Genomic DNA, 22,506 nt, shown 5'->3' with positions numbered 1-22,506 from the left:
TACTGGATCCGAAACTTTTTCTATTGGGCTTATATCCAGAGAAACATTATTGAAAAACATTCATAAACCAAGTATTACTCAGTTGACAAGACAGTTGTTATCTGGCATTCCATTAGAAAAGAAGAACTGATATATTAAAGGCCTAACAACATGTTTTGAGAGTATATGGAGGCCCTTCATTAATTATGCTAAAGATTTAGATTTAACAGATGATCAGGTGATTTTACATAGATTGGATGTATGTAACTCTAGATTGTATAGATTACCATTTGTTAGAATAGGAGGAGAAAATGAGGTTTTTTTTTGTGTATGCGTGGGTTTCTGCTTTTTGTTTTTTTAGGTTGATGATGTTTTATTTATTAGGGCCCGAGCACTAACAGTGCAAAGGCACTATTGAATCTGTAGGAATTATTGTTTGTAAAAAACAAACACAGAACAGAAGCTTCACACATAAAACAAAGTATCTGCTGGATAAAACAAGACGTAAAAGAGGGAACACATTAATTGATTTAAACTGATCCTGATCTCAACTCTCATCTTTTTTAAAATAACATATCATCATCATCCTCGTCGTCCTCGTCGTCCTCGTCATTGTTGTCATTATCGTCGTCATTGTCGTCGTGGTCATCTCTACTTCAATGTCACAGAGATTTTCACTGGTAGTATTTTAAGAGGATTTGTATCTGCAGTACAAATATATGGAAACATCTTATCAGTGAAAGTGTGTGTGAAGGTGTGTATGTGTGTGTTGGTGTCAGGATCAGAGAATGACAGTTTTCCTCTGTCCCAGTCCAGATGCACTCTGATCCTCTGAGGATTTCTACTTAGTGGGACATCAGTGCCTTCCTCTGATGAGGAGAATGCTTTGTATTTATAAACAAAAAACTCTATACTCCATAATCCAGAGACTATGTCTTCCTTCCTCTGGACAGACTCCTCTAACACACCCACTTCCCACCATGTGTTCTCTCCAACTTCAACATCCCAGCTGTGTGTCCCTGAGTTGTAGCCCTCAGAGGTTTGAACAGAGCAGGGTCTGGCAAATCTATCTGGATTGTCAGGAAGCTGCTGTTCCTCTCCAGCTCTCACACTGGTCAGATCATCAGACAGGATCAATTCTGATCCAGCAGTGTTTGGATCCAGAATCACAGGAGTGTAGGAAACCATCTCCTTCATCTTGTTCCAGATGTTGAAGGTCAGGTTGCCCAGATGTTTGGCCTCATCTATCAGAGCTCCTGAGAGCAGCTGTGGATCATCCAGCAGGGGGTGCTGCTGGACTCTTTCCACTACAGCCTTGTAGTTGTTCAGGAAGGAGACGTCTGCGGCTCTCAGCTGCTCCTCTGTGGCTCTTACTGTGTCTGAAAGAAGTTCTATCTCTCTGCTCAGAGCCTCCATCTTCTCCTTCATCATGCAACTCTTCTTTTCCTCTTCCTCCCTCAGAGCAGCCATCCTGGCTTCCTCTTCCTCTTCTAGAAACTGGTGGAGCTTCTTAAACTGCTCCTTAATCTGCCTCTGTGTGTTTTGAGCCTGGACCTTGATGTGTTCTGCTGTTTGAGTCCAGTCTTGTTGAACTTTATTAAAGAGCTTCAGTTTTTCTTTTACAGGTCTCAGGGATTTCTGGAGTTCCTCCTTTAGATCTTTTACAACTTCATCGATGGGTCTGAATGTGTGGTTAGTGTGTATTTTAGAGTCTCTGCAGACGAGACACGCTGGCTGCTGATGATCCAGACAGAACAGTCTGAGATTCTCAAAGTGCTGATTGCAGAGAGCCTCAGACCCTGATGAAGCTCTCTGATCTCTCTTCAGTAAGAAGGCCTCACACAGGTTCTTTAACACCAAGTTACAAGCTGGTTCAAACTTTGAAGACGTCTTACAGAGCGGACACTCCTGAGTTTGTTTGTCTTTCCACCAGCTGTGCAGACAGGCTTTACAGAAGCTGTGGCTACATGACAGGAGGACAGGATCTTTAAAGATGTCATGGCAGATGGAACAGCAGAGATCCTCCTCTGAACAGGAAGCCATAATCCTTTGTGAGTAAAACAAACCTCTCAACAGTCAGACAGCTCAAACAGCTCAGTGTGGTGGGGTTTCATTCCTTCCTCTAAAAAGTTACTTTCACTTTCAGTCCTGTTTTCTCTAAAACTGCATTCAGTGTGTGCAGTCAGTAAGTGGTTGAAGTGGCAGTATTCCAGTATTCCAGTATTCCCTCCTGTCGCTGTCCTCACTCAGTGGAAAACGTTGTGTTTCTTCTGTGTGTGTGTCAGTGTGTGTTTCCACAGTAAAGAAGACAGACTGTTTCCTGGTTTGTATCTGTTGGGTGATGTCAAAGGGTGGAGCTTTATTGGGTTGTATCTGGGTTTAAAGTCCAACAGAGATAATATTGCTTAATCATTAAAGCGTTAATACAGTGTGTTAAAGTAACATGGAGGAATAGTGATCTTCTTCAACAGATAAATGAAATCATCCACAGTTGAGATTTTGCACGTTTTTTTCTTAATTACGGACACACTTTACATTTCTCTGGTTTTCCAGAGTAAATATGAATTATAAGATTTTTATTTTCCTCCAGGTTCTGGTTTGATCTCATTTCTTTTCTTTTGTTCTTTTCCTGTTAGTTTTAAGTATGTCATTGTCCATCCTTTGTTTAAAAAAAAATTGGACCTTCTGTTCTAATGCAACTACAGACCTATCTCCAAACTGTCTTTCCAAAAGAAAGTAATTTCTACTCAATTGATTTATTTTATAAATGGCAATAGTGTTTTTAACTAATTTGGGTCTGGTTTTAGAGCCCGTTCATGTTGAGGTAATTAATTACCTACTTTTAGCTGCAGACAGAGGTAACTGCTCAATTTTAGTCATTTTAGATTTAAGTGCCACTTTTGACACAGTTGACCACAGTATCCTCCTTGGTCGCCTGGAGACTTGGGTTGGCATCAAGGGCATGGCTCTCAGATTATTACAAACTTACCTCCTTTATAGAACTTTCTCTGTCGCCCTGGGTAATTACACCTCCACAAAGACTCTGCTGAATTGTGGGGTTCCTCAAGGCTGAGTTCTAGGCCCCCTTTTGTTTTCCTTATTCATGCTGCCCCATGCTGCCAATTCATACAGAGTCATGATGTATTGTATAACTTTTATGCTGATGACACACAGTTATACCTTCCATTAAAACCCTCAGATCTGAGCAGCCTAGGTAAACTAAAATCTTGCCTCGCTGATATTAAATCCTGCATGTCTCAAAATGTTCTTAGATTTAATGACTACAAGTCTGAGGTCATAATGTTTGGTCCCCCGAATTTTATGAGCTCTTTTGCTGCAAACCTTGGTGAGCTTTCAAGAAATATTACAAGGCTGCAAGGAATCTCAGGGTAATATTTGATGCCAACCTCTTATTTGACAATCAAGTCAAAAACATGTTTCATGTTTCTTCCAGTTGAAGATAATTTCTAAAAATGAGTTGCTTTCAAAAAAAATATTTTGCTGATCTTCAAAATGTCATACATCCTTTTACACACGTGGACAAATTTGTTGGTACCCTTCCACGAAAATGGAAAACCCACATTTTCTCTGAAATAACTTGACACTGGCACAAGTAATTGACAGCCATCATGGTTTATTACATATTTTATAAATATCAGATATTGCTTTTGATTTTTTTTTATTCAAAAGAATCTTTTAAATAATAAAGCAAATGAAGATGGTCAAAACTTATGGGACCTTTGACCTAATATTTTGTTGTACAACCTTTAGAGGCAGTCACTGCAAAAAAAGTGATTTCTGTAGCCCTCAGTGAGACTTCTGCACCTGTCTGTAGGTAGTTTGGTCCACTCTTCCTGAGTAAAATGCTCCAGCTGTCTCAGGTTTAAAGGGGGCCTTTTCCAGACTGTTCGCTCTTTACATATATGTTCGATAGGATTCAGATCAAGACTCATTAAAGGCCACTTCATTAAAGTCCAATGTTTTGTTCTTAAAATCTTGGGTGCCTTTGGCTGTGTGTTTTGGGTCATTATCCTGTTGCAGGACCCATGACCTGCGACTGAGATGGAGCTTTCTAAAACTGGAAAGTACATTTCTCTCAGGAATGCCTTGATAGTCTTGAAATTTCTAAAATCTCATCTCTGCACTGATTTAAGGTACCCAATGCCAGATGCAGCAAAGCAGCCCCAAAACGTAACCAAGCCTCCTCTATGTTTCACAATAGGCATGGTGTTCTTTTCTTTGAAAGCTTCATTTTTTTTTGCCTCTGAACAAACAGCTGATGTGACTTGCCAACAATCTCTACCTCACTGTCACAGAGGCTTACACTGGTAGTATCCTCAGAGGATGTGTATCTTCAGTCCAAATGTATGGAAACAGCTTGTCAGTGAAAGTGTGTATGAATGTGTATATGTGTGTGTTTGTGTCAGGATCAGAGAATGACAGTTTTCCTCTGTCCCAGTCCAGATGCACTCTGATCCTCTTAGGATTTATACTTAGTGTGAGATCATCATAGTTTGATGGGGAGCATGCTGTGTATTCATCATTATAAAAATGTATACTCCTTAAGACAGAGTCTACGTCTTCCTTCCTCTGGACAGACTCCTCTAACACACCCACGTCCCACTCTGTGTTCTTTCCAACTACAACATCCCAGCTGTGAGTCCCTGAGTTGAAGCCCTCAGAGGTTATGACAGAGTGGGGGTAGTAGTAGCCATCAAATCTCTCTGGATTTTCAGGAAGCTGCTGTCTCTCTCCAGCTTTCACACTGGTCAGATCATCAGACAGGATTAGTCGTGATCCAGCAGTGTTTGGATCCAGAACCATAGGAGTGTAGGAAATGATCTTTTTCATCTTGTTCCAAATGTTGAAGGTCAGGTTGCCCAGGTGTTTGGCCTCATCTATCAGAGCTCCAGAAAGCAGCTGTGGATCATCCAGCAGGGGGTGCTGCTGGACTCTTTCCACTGCAGCCTTGTAGTTGTTCAGGAAGGAGACGTCTGCAGCTCTCAGCTGCTCCTTTGTGGCTCTGACTGTGTCTGAAAGAGGTTCTATCTCTCTGCTCAGGGTCTTCATCTTCTGTTTCATCATCTGAGTCTTCTGCTCCTCTTCCTCCCTCAGAACAGCCATCCTGGCTTCCTCTTCCTCTTCTAGAAACTGGTGGAGCTTCTTAAATTGCTTCTTAATCTGCCTCTCTGTGTTTTGAGCCTGGACCTTGATGTGTTTTGCTGTTTGATTCCAGTCTTGTTGAAATTTAGTAAAGAGCTTCAGTTTCTTTTTTAATGGTTTCAGGGATTTCTGGAGTTCCTCCCTGAGACCTTTTGCAGCTTCATCAGTGGGTCTGAATGTGTGGTTAGTGTGTATATTAGAGTCTCTGCAGACGAGACACGCTGGCTGCTGATGATCCAGACAGAACAGTTTGAGTTTCTCAGAGTGAAGACTGCAGAGAGCCTCAGACCCTGATGAAGCTCTCTGATCTCTCTTCAGTAAGAAGGCCTCATGCAGATTCTTAAACACCAAGTTACAAGCTGGTTCAAACTTTGAAGACGACTTACAGAGCGGACACTCTTGAGTTTGTTTGTCTGTCCACCAGCTGTGCAGACAGGCTTTACAGAAGCTGTGGCTACATGACAGGAGGACAGGATCTTTAAAGATGTCATGGCAGATGGAACAGCACAGATCCTCCTCTGAACAGGAAGCCATGATCGTCTGTGAGTAAAACAAACCTCTCAACAGTCAGACAGCTCAAAAAGCTCAGTGTGGTGAGGTTCCACTCCCTCCTCTAGAAAGTTGTTTTAGTTTTTTCTAAAACTGCATTCAATGTGTGAAGTTAGTAGGTGGTAGAAGTGGCAGTACTCCAGTATTCCAGTAATCCCGTATATCAGTATTCCCTCCTTTTGATGTCCTCCTTCAGTGGAAATCGCTGTTTCTTCTGTCTGTGTGTGTCAATGTGTGTTTCTACAGTGAAGGTTTGTATGTTTTGGGTGATGTGAAAGAGTGGAGCTTTGTTGGGCTGTACCTTGGTTTAATCATTAAAGAAAGAGCATTAATAAAATGTGTGGTGAGGTTCCACTCCCTCCTCTAGAAAGTTACCTTCACCCTCTGTCCTGTTTTTTCTAAAACCGTAAGTGTGTCAGGATCAATTTTCAGTGTTAATACAACATTGCTGTTGACATGATGTCATGGATGCTCCCTCCACATCTGACATTTCCTAGTGTTTTCTTGTGTTTCCTTCCCTTATCTTTCTGTGTCCTTGTCAGTCTCTGTGTGTCATGTGTCAGGCTGCTGGTGTGGGCGGATGCTTCTCCTGCCTCCATGACCTGTGTCACATTCCAATCCCTGTAAATCATACTCACCTGCTTCTCATCTACTCATCAAGCTACAGTGTATACTGTATAAACCCCGGATCTTCAACCACTCATCGACAGATTTTTGTACTTGCCACAGTGGTATTGTAGCTCTTGGCCAATTTAATCTTGTTTCTTGTGTATGTGTTATATGATGCATTGACTTTCCTTTCCTTTCTTGTGCCCTGGATCATTTGCTTGCCATTACTGTCTGCCAGCAACCGGAGAAGTTTTCCGCTATCCACCAGAGTCTTCGTCTTCACTGAATTCGATCACCACCAGATTTCACTCATCCCTCTTGTGTTTTCTCTGGTGACTCCCCGGACTTTCCCCCATCCCAACACATTACATTTTGTAAATACACTCTTCTAATTTTCCCATGTCTCTGTGTCATGTACTTAGTCCACCCTAACACATGAAGCCTTTTAACAAGTAAGAAACTGGTAATTATATTACTTTGGTATGACTTGAACACAGTATGACACAGCTGTATACAGGGTGTATACCAGTGGTCACCAACCCTGCTCCTGGAGAGCTACTGCCCTGCATGTTTTACGTGTCTCCCCACTATAACACACCTGATTCTAATAATTAACTTGTTATCAAGCCCTTGACAAGCTTCAGCTGTTTGATAATGAGCTAATCCTTTTGGAAATGCCTCTGTCCTGATTGTTGCCTTATTTTTTTTATCTGTCTCGTGTGGTTTTATTTCCTTCTGTAAAGCACTTTGTAACATTGTAAGAAAAGCACTATTTAAACTGCTTATTATTAATGAGTAAAGAGTACGGTCTTGACCTGCTCTATATGTAAGGTGCCTTGAGATGACTTTGGTTGTGATCTGGTGCTATATAAATAAAGATTTATTATTATACTAAGTTACACAAATGTTTTTAAAAAGTTAAAATGTTCCCAATGTTTGTATATTTTGGGTCACATTAGTAGAAGTCATCACATTTCAGGCTAAATGAAAAAGGTGTTTAAGGTGTTTTTACTGCTCTCAAAAGTACAAATGGGTCAAATTTGTAACAGTATGTAAGGGGTTAAAGGAAGTGACCACATAGACTGAACCACTCTTTCATGCATGGCTGCAACCAATAATGTAAATGTTCAGAAAGTGTCCATTGCAAACTCTAAAAGCCCAAAGTGATGTTGTTAAATTTGTATTATTATTATTATATTATATTGTTTATTTGCTGCAGATGTCAGAGTCGTGCTTTGTATGACCCACAAATATCCAAGACTTCACTTTGATTCACTTGTCTGCTCCTCTTGTGTTTGACCCTGATGGAAAGCAGAGGTGTAGGTCCCATGTAACCGACTTCAAAAGAATAAAATAAAGACACATGATATATGTAGAACACGTTAGATTTATTAAACTGTCCTGTTGATCAGAGTGGGAAAGAAGCCATTCTACATGTTGCAAATCCTGAGTCAGCACCTTCCGGTCTCTCAGTCAGTGAGTTGAGCTAGTGTGTGTCTTCATATTTAGAAGCAGTGGAGCAGAGAACATGAAGCTGTCTTCACAGTTTGGCTCGGTGTGTGTTTGTGTTCAGAGCCTCCACCTGTCCAGTGGTGTGGGAGCAGAGGAAGGTGTGGTCCTGATTCAGGTAAGTGGTGATGAACTCTGGGAAATCTCTCTTCAGGACCACCTCCAGGAACATGTCTGCTGCTGTGTGTAACCTCTGTTTATCCCTGAAGGAGACAGAGAGACACTTTCAATCAGGCTTTACAGTATCTCACACACTATGATTAGACTTTGGGTTGTTCTGTCCTATGAATGAAGTTTAAAAATAAGAGGTTTAAAGGATTATTTAACTGCTGTTTTGTAACTGTTTATCTCAATGTATTGTTTTACTCATAGTTTTCATTTATCATGTACAAATGCTGAGGCCAATGTTTCCTTCACAGACACATGCACACACACACACACTCATTTTTTCAGTTTTTATTTTTTTTATCGTTTTCATTATATATCATAATTATTTGGTTTGTTCTCACTTTTATGTGTTTATATTATTTTCTGTAAAATTGTGTAATTTTAACATTTCTTTAGGTGGAGGTTAAATAATCTGCCTCTCCCTGCACTGTGTATTATCTTTCATTATCTGTCATTTTTTGTATATATTTTAACTTGTACAAACTAAACTAAACTAAGTTTTCAGTATAAACACACATTTACATTTTTGTTTCTGTCACAACTTCATGTGTATCCAATTTTAACGGTCCAATGAGTATAAAACTCATTCCTACTAATCCTATTCACTGAAATGTCCACATGAAAAATGACTAAACAAGAAAAAGCACATCTTCTCATTGGTTTTATTAACACCACAGACCTTTTTGTATCCAGTTGTTGTTGAAGAACAGTTTCAAATTTGCCATAAGGTGATGATAACAAAGATACAAAAATGTTTGGTATCAATATTAATATCATTGCAGTTAATCATTAAAATCACCGAACACAAGTAGGTGATACAATGAAGATTTTGGCTCAACTTTTAAAGAAATAGTATACTGTAAGTCTGCTCATTTAGCTTGTTTTAGTGAAGTTGAGGGAGAAATGTTCACAGAGGCACAATGACCAGAGCAAGCTGCTTAACTATATTTGCTGTAAAAAGGCTGACATAACAGATTCATGCTTGAAATATACATAACTGACTTCAGTCAAACACAATGAATGTGGGTTATTCTGCGGTCCACAGCTGCTTTATACTGTATGAAAAGTTTCTCCTTCAGTTCATTAAATCCCTGCAGCACCTGAAGGCAGCACGGCTGATTTATTGATAAATCTGCAGCCTCATATTAGAAAAGTGTGCACCAGAATGCAGCACAGTTACACACACACATTCACTGTGTTTACCCTCATTAATACAGAATAACCACACACACACCTCTACATACATCAAGCTGCTCGGTCATAACTTGACATTCTGCATGTTTATGAAGGAGACGTCAAGTTAGCAGCTCATCAGACTCTTTTTTAAACTTTCTTTTTTGGCAAGTTATTGTTTCATGTTTTATCCATGAAACACATTGCAGTACAAATGCTGTTGTTTAACATTACTTAGTAAACTATATGACAGTGTCAAAGGTGAGATACTTTAACATTATGACTAAAATAGCATTGATGCAATCCTATGCACACCAATGTATTTTTTTACCCTTAACATTCCAGACATTTCCTGAAGAGAAGCTTTCCATGTGTTGGGTTAGGGTTAGGGTCAGGGTCAGGGTCAGGGTCAGGGTTAGGCTGTTGGCTCAGCTGCTTCAGAGCTATGACAGCAATCATGTGACTGGCTGAAAGATTATTTAACAATCACCACACCCACTGATCTATATTCACCATCGCCCAGCCAGTTTGTACTTTGTGCTGCTGCACATACTGTATACGGACCAAAATAGCAGTTACTCATGGATACGCCCACACAGTCCATGCTACCACCTTGCTCTTATCATTGCACTTGGGTGAGTAAAATAACCCTGTACTCATGCACTAGAGTGGTATCAATCTACTCATCTAACTCTCAGAGAGAAAGCCAACAAGTGTGTTTCCCTGAAAGTTGAACTATTAATTTAACACAGAGCTCATAGAGATCTGTTTTCTTTGGATCAGTCCTCATGAAAACTTTGCTCCGTGAGTTATGCAAAGTAAGTGGGACATCGGTTTGTGGCAACCACCAGGCAGCTATCAAAGGGTTACCATTGACCCCTTAATTGCCTCTCTGAGAGTTTCACCAGATAGAGCTCTTGGACCAAATGAATACTAAGATAAGTCAGACACACACACCCTCATTGCTCAACAGGTTGTTTCTAAGGTCTCCTGGAGAGTCTGCTTACCTAACGGACTGACAGAGAGTGCTGAGCTCCATCATCACCTCCTTTGTGAAGTCAGTCACCAGCTTCCTGCTCACCACCCTGCTGTCATCCTCCAGCTGAGTCTGATGGCGGATCCACTGCCACACCTGAAAACACACGTACACACACTTTTGCTTTCCCCTTATGTTTACACTCAATGATAAACTTTGATTTTTTGCATTTGAAAAACAAGTGTTTACAATATAAGCTTGATTGATGGTAAAAAAAATACCAACCACAAACTGATTCTGGAAGAAGATGAATACAAATGGAATTGATAATCTGCTCTCTTGTGAAGGTAGAGGAAATATCACTGTTACCCAACTGTGATGAAATGGTAAGAAATAAGTTTTTCTTTCATCAAATATGTCGTGTTTCCTGTCCTGTTCGTCTCTGTTTGTGATGGATTGTCTTTGCATGTCACCAGATGTCTAAGTACATTTGACAGAAATTGAGCCATGGACCAAAACAAAAAAAACAAAAAAAACTTCTGGTAATTTTTTAAGCATCATTATCCTTAAACATGATCCCTAAACTGGAATCTTATGTTAAACAACATCTGTGTGTTTAGATTTAGGTACATTTCTATCCAGACAGATTTCTCAGCATTTTGCTAATAATAACATGTAATTGTAATTTTTTTTTTTTATATATGCTATTGTTCATTTCAAATGTCTTGTAGGTGAGGCTAATTTGATATTAATTGCAATATCTTTAAAACACATTTTGTACTTGATCAAATCCAACATGCCAAATTCAATGTGGTGATGTCTCAGATACACGTAATGACAGACACGACTTTTTGTTTGTTATTTTGAGACATGATATTGTCCATGTACAGCTAACTTCTAGTCTCTAGTCCACAAACACTGAGAATGTGAAGTAGGAGGCATCCTATTTATATTTGCTTGAATGTTCTGATCAGTCTGATTCAGCTGATATATGTCTAAAGTAAGTCCTCTGTGGTGTACACATGATGAGAGAGCTGATGTTAGATCATTTTATCTTCAACTCACCTGTGATCTGGAAATCTCTGCTGTGGCTGAATCTTCCACCTGGCCTCTGTAGAAAAAGTGACCTTTACCTAGGGAACAGAGTGTGGTTTTAACAGTCAGTCTGCACAATAAGACTCAACAAACATATGAATGAATACACTTACCTAATAGCCAGGCATTAATAAAGAGGACACCAACTGCAATGTTGTATTTCAAACCATAAAGGGTGACTCCTCCCTATGGAACATCAAAATAGATTAAATTACACTTTATTATTAGGGACTAATACAGTACAGGGTCAGTGACAAATGAGTGTTGGCAAGGTGAGCAATTTAAAAAATATCTGTAAAAATAGTTTTAAAGCAGCATCAGGTTTGTTAAAATGTACATTTAGAACTTTTGTTGGTTTTATGGCATTTGAAATGACATTTGCACAATTAAAAACAAAAACAAAAGTAAGACTGAATGCTCCTGAAAATGTCAAATGGTGTTACCACAAAAGAATGATAAATATTACATATTTTATCACCTACAGTGTATTTAAGTGGACTTAAACAAAAAATTACTTTTAACATTTAAAAAATGTAAATGTTTCCTGATCTCCATGATTCTACAGATTAAATGTAATATTTAGAACAATTGTATTCCATTACCTTTATTTTTTTTTATAAAAAGTTATAATGTAAGATCATGTTAAACTAGTTGATATGGTGTTTTATTGAGAATTTACTCTTTTTAAGCAAGTTTAACTATTTGGTATACAAATTGTTTGATGGTTACACCACTTAGACATTTTTATGCTAGGTCCATAAAAAGAATGTTATTCATACATTTATTTTCAAATTTAACCCCTTTAAATTTGACTAAACCACATGAACACAAAAACCATCAATGACCCATATCCAGTAATTTTACTCAGCCCAGTGTCATGTTTTCATCCTATCATGCTCTGTGACATGAAAATACTGAGATCAGATCTCAACCTGACTTAACACCTATGGGAGATTCTGGTTTCAGACATCACTCCAACACTATCATCAAAACACCAAATGAAGACGTGAAAAGAGTTCATCCTCCATTTGGAGAATCTATGACAAGAAGACCCGAATCTGAGGCAGACAATGCCAAACTAACACACTTAATGGCACCTTTTCATTTAATTTGTCACTCATTTGTGTCTTCTAAGTATATTTTCATTCCCTCCTACTAACATCTGCACAAAGTAAAATAGCGCCATCTTCCTGTGCCATAAAGTAACACAGTGTCTTTGCTGGATGACTGACCGCAGGCATGGACAGCAGGTCATCAGGGGTCACAGTGACATCATTTCGAAGCTGATGAAGCTGGTTATCACCTTCAGTGTGGTGTTGAAAGAGCTGCAACAGAGAAAAGAGTATTATCACTGGATAATAGATCAGAAATACTAATTATTATTATTATGTTAGGGGTCATTCTGTGTTTCTAGGAAACAGTATAAAGACCATGATCTGTTACTACTCACTTTCTGCATGGGCTCAATCAAGTTCAGGTCATACACCATGAAACCGTCCACACCTGCCTTGATCTCCAGAGACTTTAGTCTAAAAAGAGGGAGAGAAACAGTGTTAGGAAAACAGGCATCACCAGTGTGGATGTAGTGTATATTAGATAAATATTAAAAAATAAACATTAAAATAAGACATCTCAGGGTGCTTTCACATCTAACCTGTTTGAATTTTGTTCAAAACAAACTGGCGTATTTTGGGTTTGGTTCAGACCGAGCACCTGAAAAACAGTGTCTCAGTCTTCCATGCAGACTGGTGGTTTTCATTTATAATGTTAAGACAAAGCTGATCAACCACAGGACTTCTGCAATATTAAATGCTATACATATAGATTATACATGACTATTAGATTTATGACTCACAGAGGATGAACCCTTTCCATTTTGGCACCTATACTTCAAGACAAAAGATTATATCAGGGGTCGTCAGTCAAGTTCAATAATGGGCCAGTTTTTTAAAAAGATTTTTCATTGGGTGGGCGATAATCGATAAAATGTATTTATAATTTTAATTTGTTTAAGAATAAAACAGATTTACAACACTGTTAAAGATTATATCTAAAGGGGAAAAGAAGCATCAACACCGCATGGCTCTTTAAATGCCAAAAGTTGTTGAATTCACATATTAAACCTTAATTTCTGGAAGGTTTTTTGGACTTAAGATAGTATGACAGTTTTATTGTGCCTGCTGGTGTGGGGGGTAGGGTTAGATCTAACAAGGATATATGACAATATTTGGGATTCACAGGAGCCTTGGGTTTATTTTATTATTTATAGATTTGTGAAAATTCAGTTTAAGTTTTGACGTAAACTATGAAAGTCAGTATAGTACCTTTATAGTCAGTACCTCTGGATTATATTATATCTAAATGTCAGGCTGCCACCAAATGCTCCCAGGAGGATGGACTCTTTTGGTTTCAATGACCCCATAGTATTATTTGACAGACTACCTGTAGAACTCTAGATTTTGGGTCAGTTTAATGAGTCAAGGCCTAAATATGTGCCAACAATGCTGCTCTTGCCTGGTGACAGTAGCCAACACTGTCCTGTAGGGGTCACTGTTTGGGTCCTGAGGCAGCAGCGGGGCAGCCATGCCTCCTGTGGCCAACGCTCCCCGCCGATGACACGTTTGAACCAACAGGTCCATGTAGCTGCGCAGGAAACGCTTCTCCATGTTGACATATTTACTGCGGTCTGGCAGCAAGAAGGCACTTCGGTGACCTGGACGAGAAACATGGAAGGACATTTCCCTTTTCACCTTTTCACCTGATTTTCCCTTTTCAACTGTGTAGAGTTAGATTGAAAAGCTACTCATCTATATAACAATACCAATACTTTATCATACCCTACATCTGATGGAGTACATGTGACCCTGGTCCTTTAATGAGGCAATGACTGGATTGAGAGGCTCAGTGGAAACAAAGAGACAGAGGAAAGACAGGAGCAGTTGAAAATTAAGGTTTTTGGCTCACCAAACTTATTGACAAAGGAGGCTGAATAATCCCAGATGCCACAGTTGAGTCCTGCTGAATGGTCTCGCAGCTCATAGAGGATCTCCTCCATCTCAAATGCTGCTAATACATTTTCAATTAACACCGTCGCCTTGATGCTACCCAGAGGAAGGCCCAGCTAGACACACACAGACACACCAATTCACATATAGCACACACACGTACAAAGGGCAGTTAGTTATGAGTTAACCCAGAAAAAAAATAATAAAATGGAAACCAAAATCAACAGTTTAGATTATTTGTATACAACTACTATTAGGGATAATGGAAGGTACTGATAACTAAAATGACAAGAAGATATGGAATCAGAAAAAAACATCTGACTTTTTCTGTTGCATGTGGCTGCAGCTGTGTTGGATGCATTTGAAACAGTCTGAGATGCAATGTATGAGCAGCAGGGGGAGTCTGTGTGCTAACAACAGGATTGCCTCTGTGCTAATTATCAGTGCAGGGCTTTGGTGTCAAATAATCAGATTTTTTACATTTTTCTCTCAATTTCTCTCTGCACTTTCTGTTCAATATAAAGCATGATTTGAACTGTTTACTGCAGTGTTGTAACTTATGTGTAACTGTAATGTATAACTAGCACTTTCTACTGTTATCATTTCCAGTGAAATATCTTTATTTTACAGTCCACAGTTTTCATATGAATATTTTACAGATTAGGATTTTATGACATGATCATCTCATAAAATATGATACATTTTAACAGATGAATCTACACAAAGAGGTTAAGGAAAGGACCATTATATCCTATTTATACCAACACATGTCAATAGAAGGGGGGGAAGGCACTCAGAGTGCATTGTAATATCAATGCAATCAGATCAGCTAGACCGCATTTGGAGCTGGTAAATTGAAAGGTCACTGATTCCTTTGACCTGGGATGCACCATGTCTATTCATATCATATAGAGATCTAATCACAGTGCACACTTTGATAACAGGTGTAAATGCCACATAGATTGCATGTCATTATTCAGATAATGCCTCCAGATACAGATCACATGTTAATACCAGATGTAAAAGAAGGGTTGAATGCATTATGTGCAGACCTTCTGTTGTGTCCAGACAAAGATTTTGTTCCATAATCTGGCTTCCATAAAACTCTCCACCTGGAAAACAAGGAGGAAAAAAAGTAGAGCTTCATACTGTCCATATTCATATTACACAAACTTTGTGTGTGTGTGTATGTGTCTGTATGTGTGTGTTACTTTTGACAGGTAGAAAAACGGTCCGCTCTTGTTCTCAAACAGCATCTTTCCACAGTGAAACATGAGGAGTCCAAAGTCAAACAGAGGACCAGGAGCCTCCTTCCCCTCCACCTGACAGAAAAAACACACAATATGTTTTTATGCATTTGTTTTTTATTACTTATATAAATGTAGCTTATAAAACATCTTATAAATAATGACAAATAATGGCCATTACAAGAAAATGATATAGGAAAAGTAATAATTTTTTCCTTTGTGTGAAGCAGTTTGGATCAACCATGTTGTATTTAAAATGCTATATAAATAAAGTTGTAGTTGAAGTTGAATCCACAGATAACAGCAGCCACTATGGGGAAATCAGTGTCACATTAATAAAGCCTCCATGTCCTGCCTTATGTGATTATAACAACATTGACATTATTCTGATTTAGTTTGAAGAAAGATTTGACATTTGCAGTGTTTGCATGTTATAGTTTTATACCGCCACTAGGGGGTGCTAGAGTCACATTTTTTAATCCTACACATCAGGCTTTAAATCTCAGACCATGTAGGCGATGAATCCTGGCATTGTCATCTTGGAATATGCCCGTGCCATCAGGGAAGAAAAAATCCATTGATGGAATAACCTGGTCATTCAGTATATTCAGGTAGTCAGCTGACCTCATTCTTTGGGCACATAATGTTGCCGACCTAGACCTGACCAACTGCAGCAACCCCAGATCATAGCACTGCCCCCACAGTCTTGTACAGTAGGCACTAGGCATGATGGGTGCATCACTTCATCTGCCTCTCTTCTTACCCTGATGCGCCCATCACTCTGGAACAGGGTAAATCTGGACTCATCAGACCACATGACCTTCTTCCATTGCTCCAGAGTCCAATCTTTATGCTCCCTAGCAAATTGAAGCCTTTTTTTCCGATTAGCCTACTGATTAGTAGTTTTTTTAAGGCTACACAGCTGTTCAGTCCCAATCCCTTGAGTTCCCTTCGCATTGTGCGTGTGGAAATGCTCTTACTTTCACTATTAAACATAGCCCTGAGTTCTACTGTTGTTTTTCTACGATTTGATTTCACCAAAGGTTTAAGTTTGGTGAAACCAGTAGAACTCAGGGCTATGTTTAATACGGGCATGCATGGGCATATATATATAATATATATGCCAATAAGATATGGATCCAAGCCTGCTCTCAATAAATAAATGTGACTGAGCGAGGTAGAGAAAACACTGTCCTACCATCATGTTGTGCTCCACCATGTTCCAGGCTCGGGGACGAAGCATCAGCACTGGAGCCTGAGATATGTGCGGAACATCTGTAAATACATGAACAGAGGTGGGTGAGTGATAGAGGTACATTTGCTCTGCTCCACGCCTGAAATATTCACACACAAATGTTACTGTCCATGTGAGCGCATGAGCATCAATGTAAAGCAAAGCACTTACTGGGGAACTGGTTGTACACCGCCTTAAAAACATTATGAATGCCTTTGATCTGATTGTAGTATGTAGGGCAGTTCCCATCATCGAAGTCAACCTGCAACAAAAGGAAAAAAAAGAGAGATAAGAGGTATTCAAACTGAGTCTATAGAGGAAGAAAACTTAAGACAATGAATGCTGCTTTAAATATTTTGATATTATTCTATATTTCAACAAATCCCAGGGAAAAAACTCAAATCAATGATGTCTCTCAATACTTTAGAACCTGGCTACCAGATCTTACATGTTGTTTGAGTGAGTGTGGTGTTTTCTTTTTGATATTGTTGTTGGCTCTTTAAACAACTTTTTTACATGTGCAGAAATGAATTTTACTGCATTGTATAATTACTGCAAACATTAGTAGTAGTAGTAGATTTTTTTGGCCTGTATTAACTTTTTTTTTTTTTTTAAACAACACATATAGAAATAAATAAATAACAATAAGGAATTAGATTAAAAGGAAAACAAAAAATATTGTTCATTTTTAATTTCACTCTGTATCACTGCCTCAACTGAAATGTCTTCAGAAGTTTCACTCTTAATAATTGTTCATAAAATCTCTCAGATTCAGTCAGCAGTTGGTTAAAGTCACTGTTGATAAAAAGGTTTTTTTAAATAGAGTCTGGGCTTTTGAAAAAAATGAGGGGCTTTTGCCTGGTACTGGACATTGAGAATGGACGCCACATTAAAGAAGGAGACATGTATCCAGCTGTTTAGCTTTTGAAATGAAGAATGTCAAAACATTCATAGGTTCTGGATTTTTAACGAGGGAGAGGGATTAGATGTACGTTCATTTTAAGGACTTTAATGAGATAGTTTAACTTTTTTGTGGAAAAACCATATGAGACACAAATGATCATTCCCATCAGAGGTTTTCTTAGAGGTCTGGATGTGATTTTTAAATGGTTGTTGTTGTTGTTGATGCTTTGGCTCCTTAAAAAGTACTTTCCTCCTGGGCATCGTTCAGTCGCAGGACAATTTATAGCAAAGTGAAATAAAATACAGTTATTATTATCTTGTGGTATCATTATGTCATGTAGTGTTTTGTGTGAACAGAGTTGACTTCAATATTTGAGTATTTATGTAATATTCAGATCTTGTGTTGGCATCATGTGGTCACAGGTAAATGATACCTGTATGCCTTGTGCTGGTGACTGGAGAGCTTTAATGAAGCGCTGGGTGTCACAGGGAGCCAGATCCCCAATATCCACATGTCTCCTCTGGAGCCTTGAGGGGACGGGGAGCACCCTCCAGGCCGGGTCTCTCCTGACACGGGTGGTGTTTTCCAGGAAACTCGGCAGGTCACCTGAAAGGTCCAACTGGGCCTTTCTGGACACTCGTAATCGCAGGACCTGAGGAGAAAAGAGTAAGAGAGAGTTAAAAACGCCCTCTGTTCATTTAAAAAAAAACATCTTTTTCAGCAGTCCTACCTGGTCCACCTCCTCATCAAATGTGGAAATCAGCTCATGGAGGAAAAGGAGGGAGTCAGTAGTGAACAGTGTCTGATACTCTGCTTCCAGGCCTGAAGGAGGGGGGGACAGCTCCATGCTGACTAGACCCTGTGGGCAAAAAGTTTCTATCAAAATATCTGAATAATGATAAAGTATGTTTTTAAGGGCTGTCTTTGTATTCACAGAAAGGTACTAATTGGACTCATTGATGGAGATGTCAGAAATTCCAAAAGAATCATTGTATCACCTGTGTTCACACATACTGACTCATTTGCTGTAACTTTCAGCTTTCAGCAAATGTCAAAAACATTGAGTGTGGCCACTGGCAGCATTAGTCTGAGTTTTCCTCTGAAAATAGGGAACACAGAGTTGTTTTTTCCTCCACTACCCAAATTTATTTTGTAATTATTAACCATGAGGAGAGAGAATCTCCCCATGGTTAAACAATAACGGTGTTAATGAGATCAAGAGCATGTGTCGGGTAGAGGAAAGCTAGACTCACAGTTCACTAATAGATACAAAGAAACCATGACTGCATATAACAAAGCAGTATCTGGTAAGAAAGGATTGCTTTTCTGAGATTATTACAGAGAATGCTGGGAATTCGAGAATAATATTTTCCACTATTGAGCAGCTACTCAGCACTGTCTTCACCCCCCCCCCCCCCCCCCCCCCCCCCAGGTCTCTGCATCAAACTGTGAAGAGCTTACATTATTCCTTAATAAGAAAATAACATCAATTACATGGGAAAATGAATCTGTATTACATTTACTGAGCTTTGCAAGACTGTCATTGAATGTAGCAGTTCATGGATTGACCCTGTAGCTACTGTATAGTATTTTATAAATGGGTGTTTGACAGTGTTTCAAGTCAGGTCCTGAACATTATGAATATTGTCACTTCAAACAGACACCTTTCCAGAGCTGCTGTTAAACCGTTACTAAAAAAAACCCAACCTACATGGTATTGCTCTGTCCATCCCCTAGACTGTATATAAAATGGACGCAACATCCGTGACGTCACCCATTGGTTTGTGGACTGCTGCTTGGAAGCGAATAGTATCGGATCTGAGCAGCGCCATCTTGAAAATTTCAGGTGCATGCTGGGTAAAAATAAACACGGATTCCACTTATATGAGAATCAGTAGGAGCAAGAGGCGCCCTCCTGAACCTGTGAACCAATCAACCTGCCAATCACAATGTAGCCACGCCCTAATGCATACCCTGCTTTATCGTCAAATATAAAATCAGGGAGGCCAACCTTTCACAAATGAACATCATACTGCATTGAAGAAGGCTTTAAACTAGCGATTGAGACCATAAACACATATTTAAAACGTTTACTGAGGTTAGAAATCAAGTGAGAAGTTGGTGAATTCTCCATTGACTTGTATAGAGACGGAAGTCCTTTTGACACCAAACGGTCGCCCCCTGGTGGCCTTTTGATAGAATGCATTTTTAAATTACTTCCGCATTCGCATCATTTAAGAGGACCCGAACTCCCCGCCTGGTCCAGCAACAGGCCGATATCCAGCCTTCCATTTCTCAGTAAGATACTTGAACAGATCATTTCAGTGCAATTAAACTCCTTTCTTAAATGAAAACAATATCCTGGAGTAATATTAAGCTGGCTCAAGAACAGATCACAGCACTGAAACTGCTCTTATTGAAATAATCACTGACCTCAGACCAAACTCTAATGAAATTAAGGTCTCAGTTCTTATCCTCTTAAACCTAAGTGCAGCATTCCATATGACTGACCATGATATCCTAATCAATCATCTAAAAAACTTTAACTGTAAATTTGGTACAATGACAATAAAGAATCTAATCTAATCTAATCTAATCTAATTTTGGGTTGGTCTCTCTGTCTGTGTGTTAAACTGGTTAAAACATACATCAAAAGGAGAACGTTTTACGTCAGTCTTGGAGATCATGTGTCTGAGGAACATGACAACTATTTTGGGGTTCCACAATGATACTGCCTGGCTCCATTGTTTACTCTACATGCTGCCACTTGGTGACATCATCAGAGAGCAAGATAGTTATGTGGATGATACACAACTTTACATTTCCATTGAACCAAACTTCATTGCTACTTGTTTTCTGGCAATCATTTCTTAAAGTTAAACGAGGACAAAACTGAGATCCTTTAGTCATCTCCAAAACAAACAGAGGAACACTGTACTATAATTTGGAAAATTAACTCCCTGGATTAAATCTGAGGTTACAGGTCTTGGTGTTACCTTAGATTCAGATTTAAGCTTCAGGTCTCACATCAACAATGTGACAAAAACACCTTTTTAAAAAACCTTACAAACATAGCTGAAGTGTGACCATTCATAAATTAAAAAGATGCAGAAAAACTGATTCATGCTTTTATCTCAAGATGTCTTCATTACTGTAGTTCAGCTCATTCAAAACTCTGCAGCTCGGCTATTAACCAGAACCAAGAGGAGAGAACACATGAGTCCAGTTTTTTGACTTCCTGTAACTTTCACAATTGACTTTGAGCCTAATGGCCTAGAATCAAGCCAACTCCCTTGTTAACTATTTCCCTTCAAGAACACTGCAATTATTTATTTTGGGGAGTAATTTAACATGTTATTTTACAATATTATGTTATTACTTGGATTCTCTTTAATCATTTATGTATTCTATCTATCTTTTATTATCTAAAGTACCCATCTTTTATTGTTGTTTGTTTTTGCATTTGTCCTCATTTACCATCCTGTGGGGTTTTAGTCACTAGTAAAGCACTTTACAATTGCATCTGACTTGTATGAAAGGTGTAATGAAGTTAGATTGACTGATTGGATGAGTATAAGCCCTTTTTTGCTATATTTCAGTCTCCTAAATATGTCCCTGCTTTTGGAGTTGAATAGGAAAAACAATGCATGGGAACAGATTGCTCAGGAAAGGGAGTCAACTGGTTTTGAGTGTGTAGCAGAGGAAATAAAACTTAACCTAACTACAGCCTGGCCAGTATTGTTGTTATAAATAAAGCAGCTGAAGACAAGATAAGAAATTTCCTATGACTGTTTCCACAGATAAATTCACAGGAAATGTCCAGGTCCAAGAAACAACATTTCAATAATAACAGCATACTTAAACTGATGAAACCAAAGCTCAAAGTCCATTATGCAACGCAGTGTTATGCCTCCTCACATTTCTCCACATCAGCCGTAACATTGTATTTTCTACTATCCATAATGTCTATTTAACTGCAAAAATAATTTTGTTACTCACAGACATGCTGATGGCAGGTTCCTGTTCACTCAACAGATGTGGACTTTGGTTATGAATTTACTTTAGTCACTGTTTGAACAGGAAGATGTTTGTTTGTATGTAGGGTTTAAAGTCCTATGTGTATATTCTGTACATTTCTATTTGATGCTATTTAAACACTACATGCCCATTTTTTTTGGAAGCGATCTCAAACTTGGATCCGCCAGTCCTCAGAATGTTTTGTCCATTCTCTCTCAGATTCTACAAGATCATTTGTTGCATTGTTCTAAGTTAGTACTTGGTGTCTATTGATTTCTAAATCATAATGCCAAAACTTAACCGTAACTTAATTTAACCTGGGTCTTGGCTTCAGGTTTGGGAGAGTCTTCCAACGAAAAAATGTAACTAGTACCAGGGGAAACTCTCATTCCAGGTTTTGAGGGTATAATATCTTGGTTGAGTTTGATTTCAATCTCCAATAGTGATGATCAGAGATGTACACTTGAGACTTCACTTGTACTTATTGGTCTAAAAGACAAAATACAACTCTTGCTTTTTGGTGGCTATTCTTGAGGGTTTTTTTATCAGCTTGAATCTTGACAATATAGCAAGGATGCACTGTGTACACAAAGACACTTAAACAAATTTCTGTCTGTGGTGTAGGTCATATTGTAGCAGAATAAAGATAAAGGAAGGCCATGTAGGAGATGAAAGTAAAAGTGGATTGCCATTGTGTATATGCATTAGCATTCATTTGAAGATGTATTTTTGTCCTGCTGATGAATGTTGGCTCCTTTTCGCTCTGTTTTGGTCTCCACCACCGAGAAAAATATCTCTTTAGCTGCTAAATTCTATATTATATTCATCTGCTAGTTTTCAATCTATTCACAATCTACTTCCAGTATGTTTTCAAAATG

At 38.8% G+C, this 22,506-nt stretch overlaps 2 protein-coding genes across 2 annotated transcripts; both read right to left on the bottom strand.

The window, feature by feature from the left end:
- Positions 1 to 630: 630 nt before the first annotated feature.
- LOC133986353 (nuclear factor 7, ovary-like) lies at positions 631 to 2,121 on the bottom strand. Its single transcript, XM_062426178.1, has one exon. The coding sequence runs from the start codon at positions 2,020 to 2,022 to the stop codon at positions 631 to 633; it is 1,392 nt and encodes a 463-aa protein (XP_062282162.1). The 5' UTR covers positions 2,023 to 2,121.
- A 5,548-nt stretch (positions 2,122 to 7,669) lies between these two features.
- On the bottom strand, positions 7,670 to 21,664 carry ugl (ureidoglycolate lyase). Its single transcript, XM_062425919.1, has 15 exons — positions 21,611 to 21,664; positions 18,342 to 18,470; positions 18,045 to 18,263; positions 16,879 to 16,969; positions 16,672 to 16,748; positions 15,438 to 15,548; positions 15,279 to 15,338; positions 14,186 to 14,342; positions 13,736 to 13,934; positions 12,672 to 12,750; positions 12,454 to 12,546; positions 11,335 to 11,407; positions 11,192 to 11,259; positions 10,158 to 10,282; positions 7,670 to 8,012 (listed from the first exon to the last, which is right to left on the bottom strand). The coding sequence occupies exons 1-15, from the start codon at positions 21,614 to 21,616 to the stop codon at positions 7,841 to 7,843; spliced, it is 1,659 nt and encodes a 552-aa protein (XP_062281903.1). The 5' UTR covers positions 21,617 to 21,664; the 3' UTR covers positions 7,670 to 7,840.
- Positions 21,665 to 22,506: the final 842 nt, after the last annotated feature.

Source organism: Scomber scombrus, chromosome 9 (assembly GCF_963691925.1).
Source record: "Scomber scombrus chromosome 9, fScoSco1.1, whole genome shotgun sequence".
Taxonomy (NCBI): Eukaryota; Metazoa; Chordata; class Actinopteri; order Scombriformes; family Scombridae; genus Scomber; species Scomber scombrus.
Note: the sequence above shows the minus strand (reverse complement) of the source record. Positions and strands in the feature narration are given on the sequence as shown.

What these genes read in the sequence shown, in the direction of transcription:
- LOC133986353 (XM_062426178.1), bottom strand. Translation starts at nt 2,022, where the DNA reads ATGGCTTCCTGTTCAGAGGAGGATCTCTGCTGTTCCATCTGCCATGAC.
- ugl (XM_062425919.1), bottom strand. An exon ending in GGTGTACAACCAGTTCCCCA is followed by an intron (nt 16,749 to 16,878) that starts GTAAGTGCTTTG and finishes ATGTATTTACAG; the next exon opens with ATGTTCCGCACATATCTCAG. An exon ending in TTGTCTGGACACAACAGAAG is followed by an intron (nt 14,343 to 15,278) that starts GTCTGCACATAA and finishes GTGTGTGTCTAG; the next exon opens with CTGGGCCTTCCTCTGGGTAG.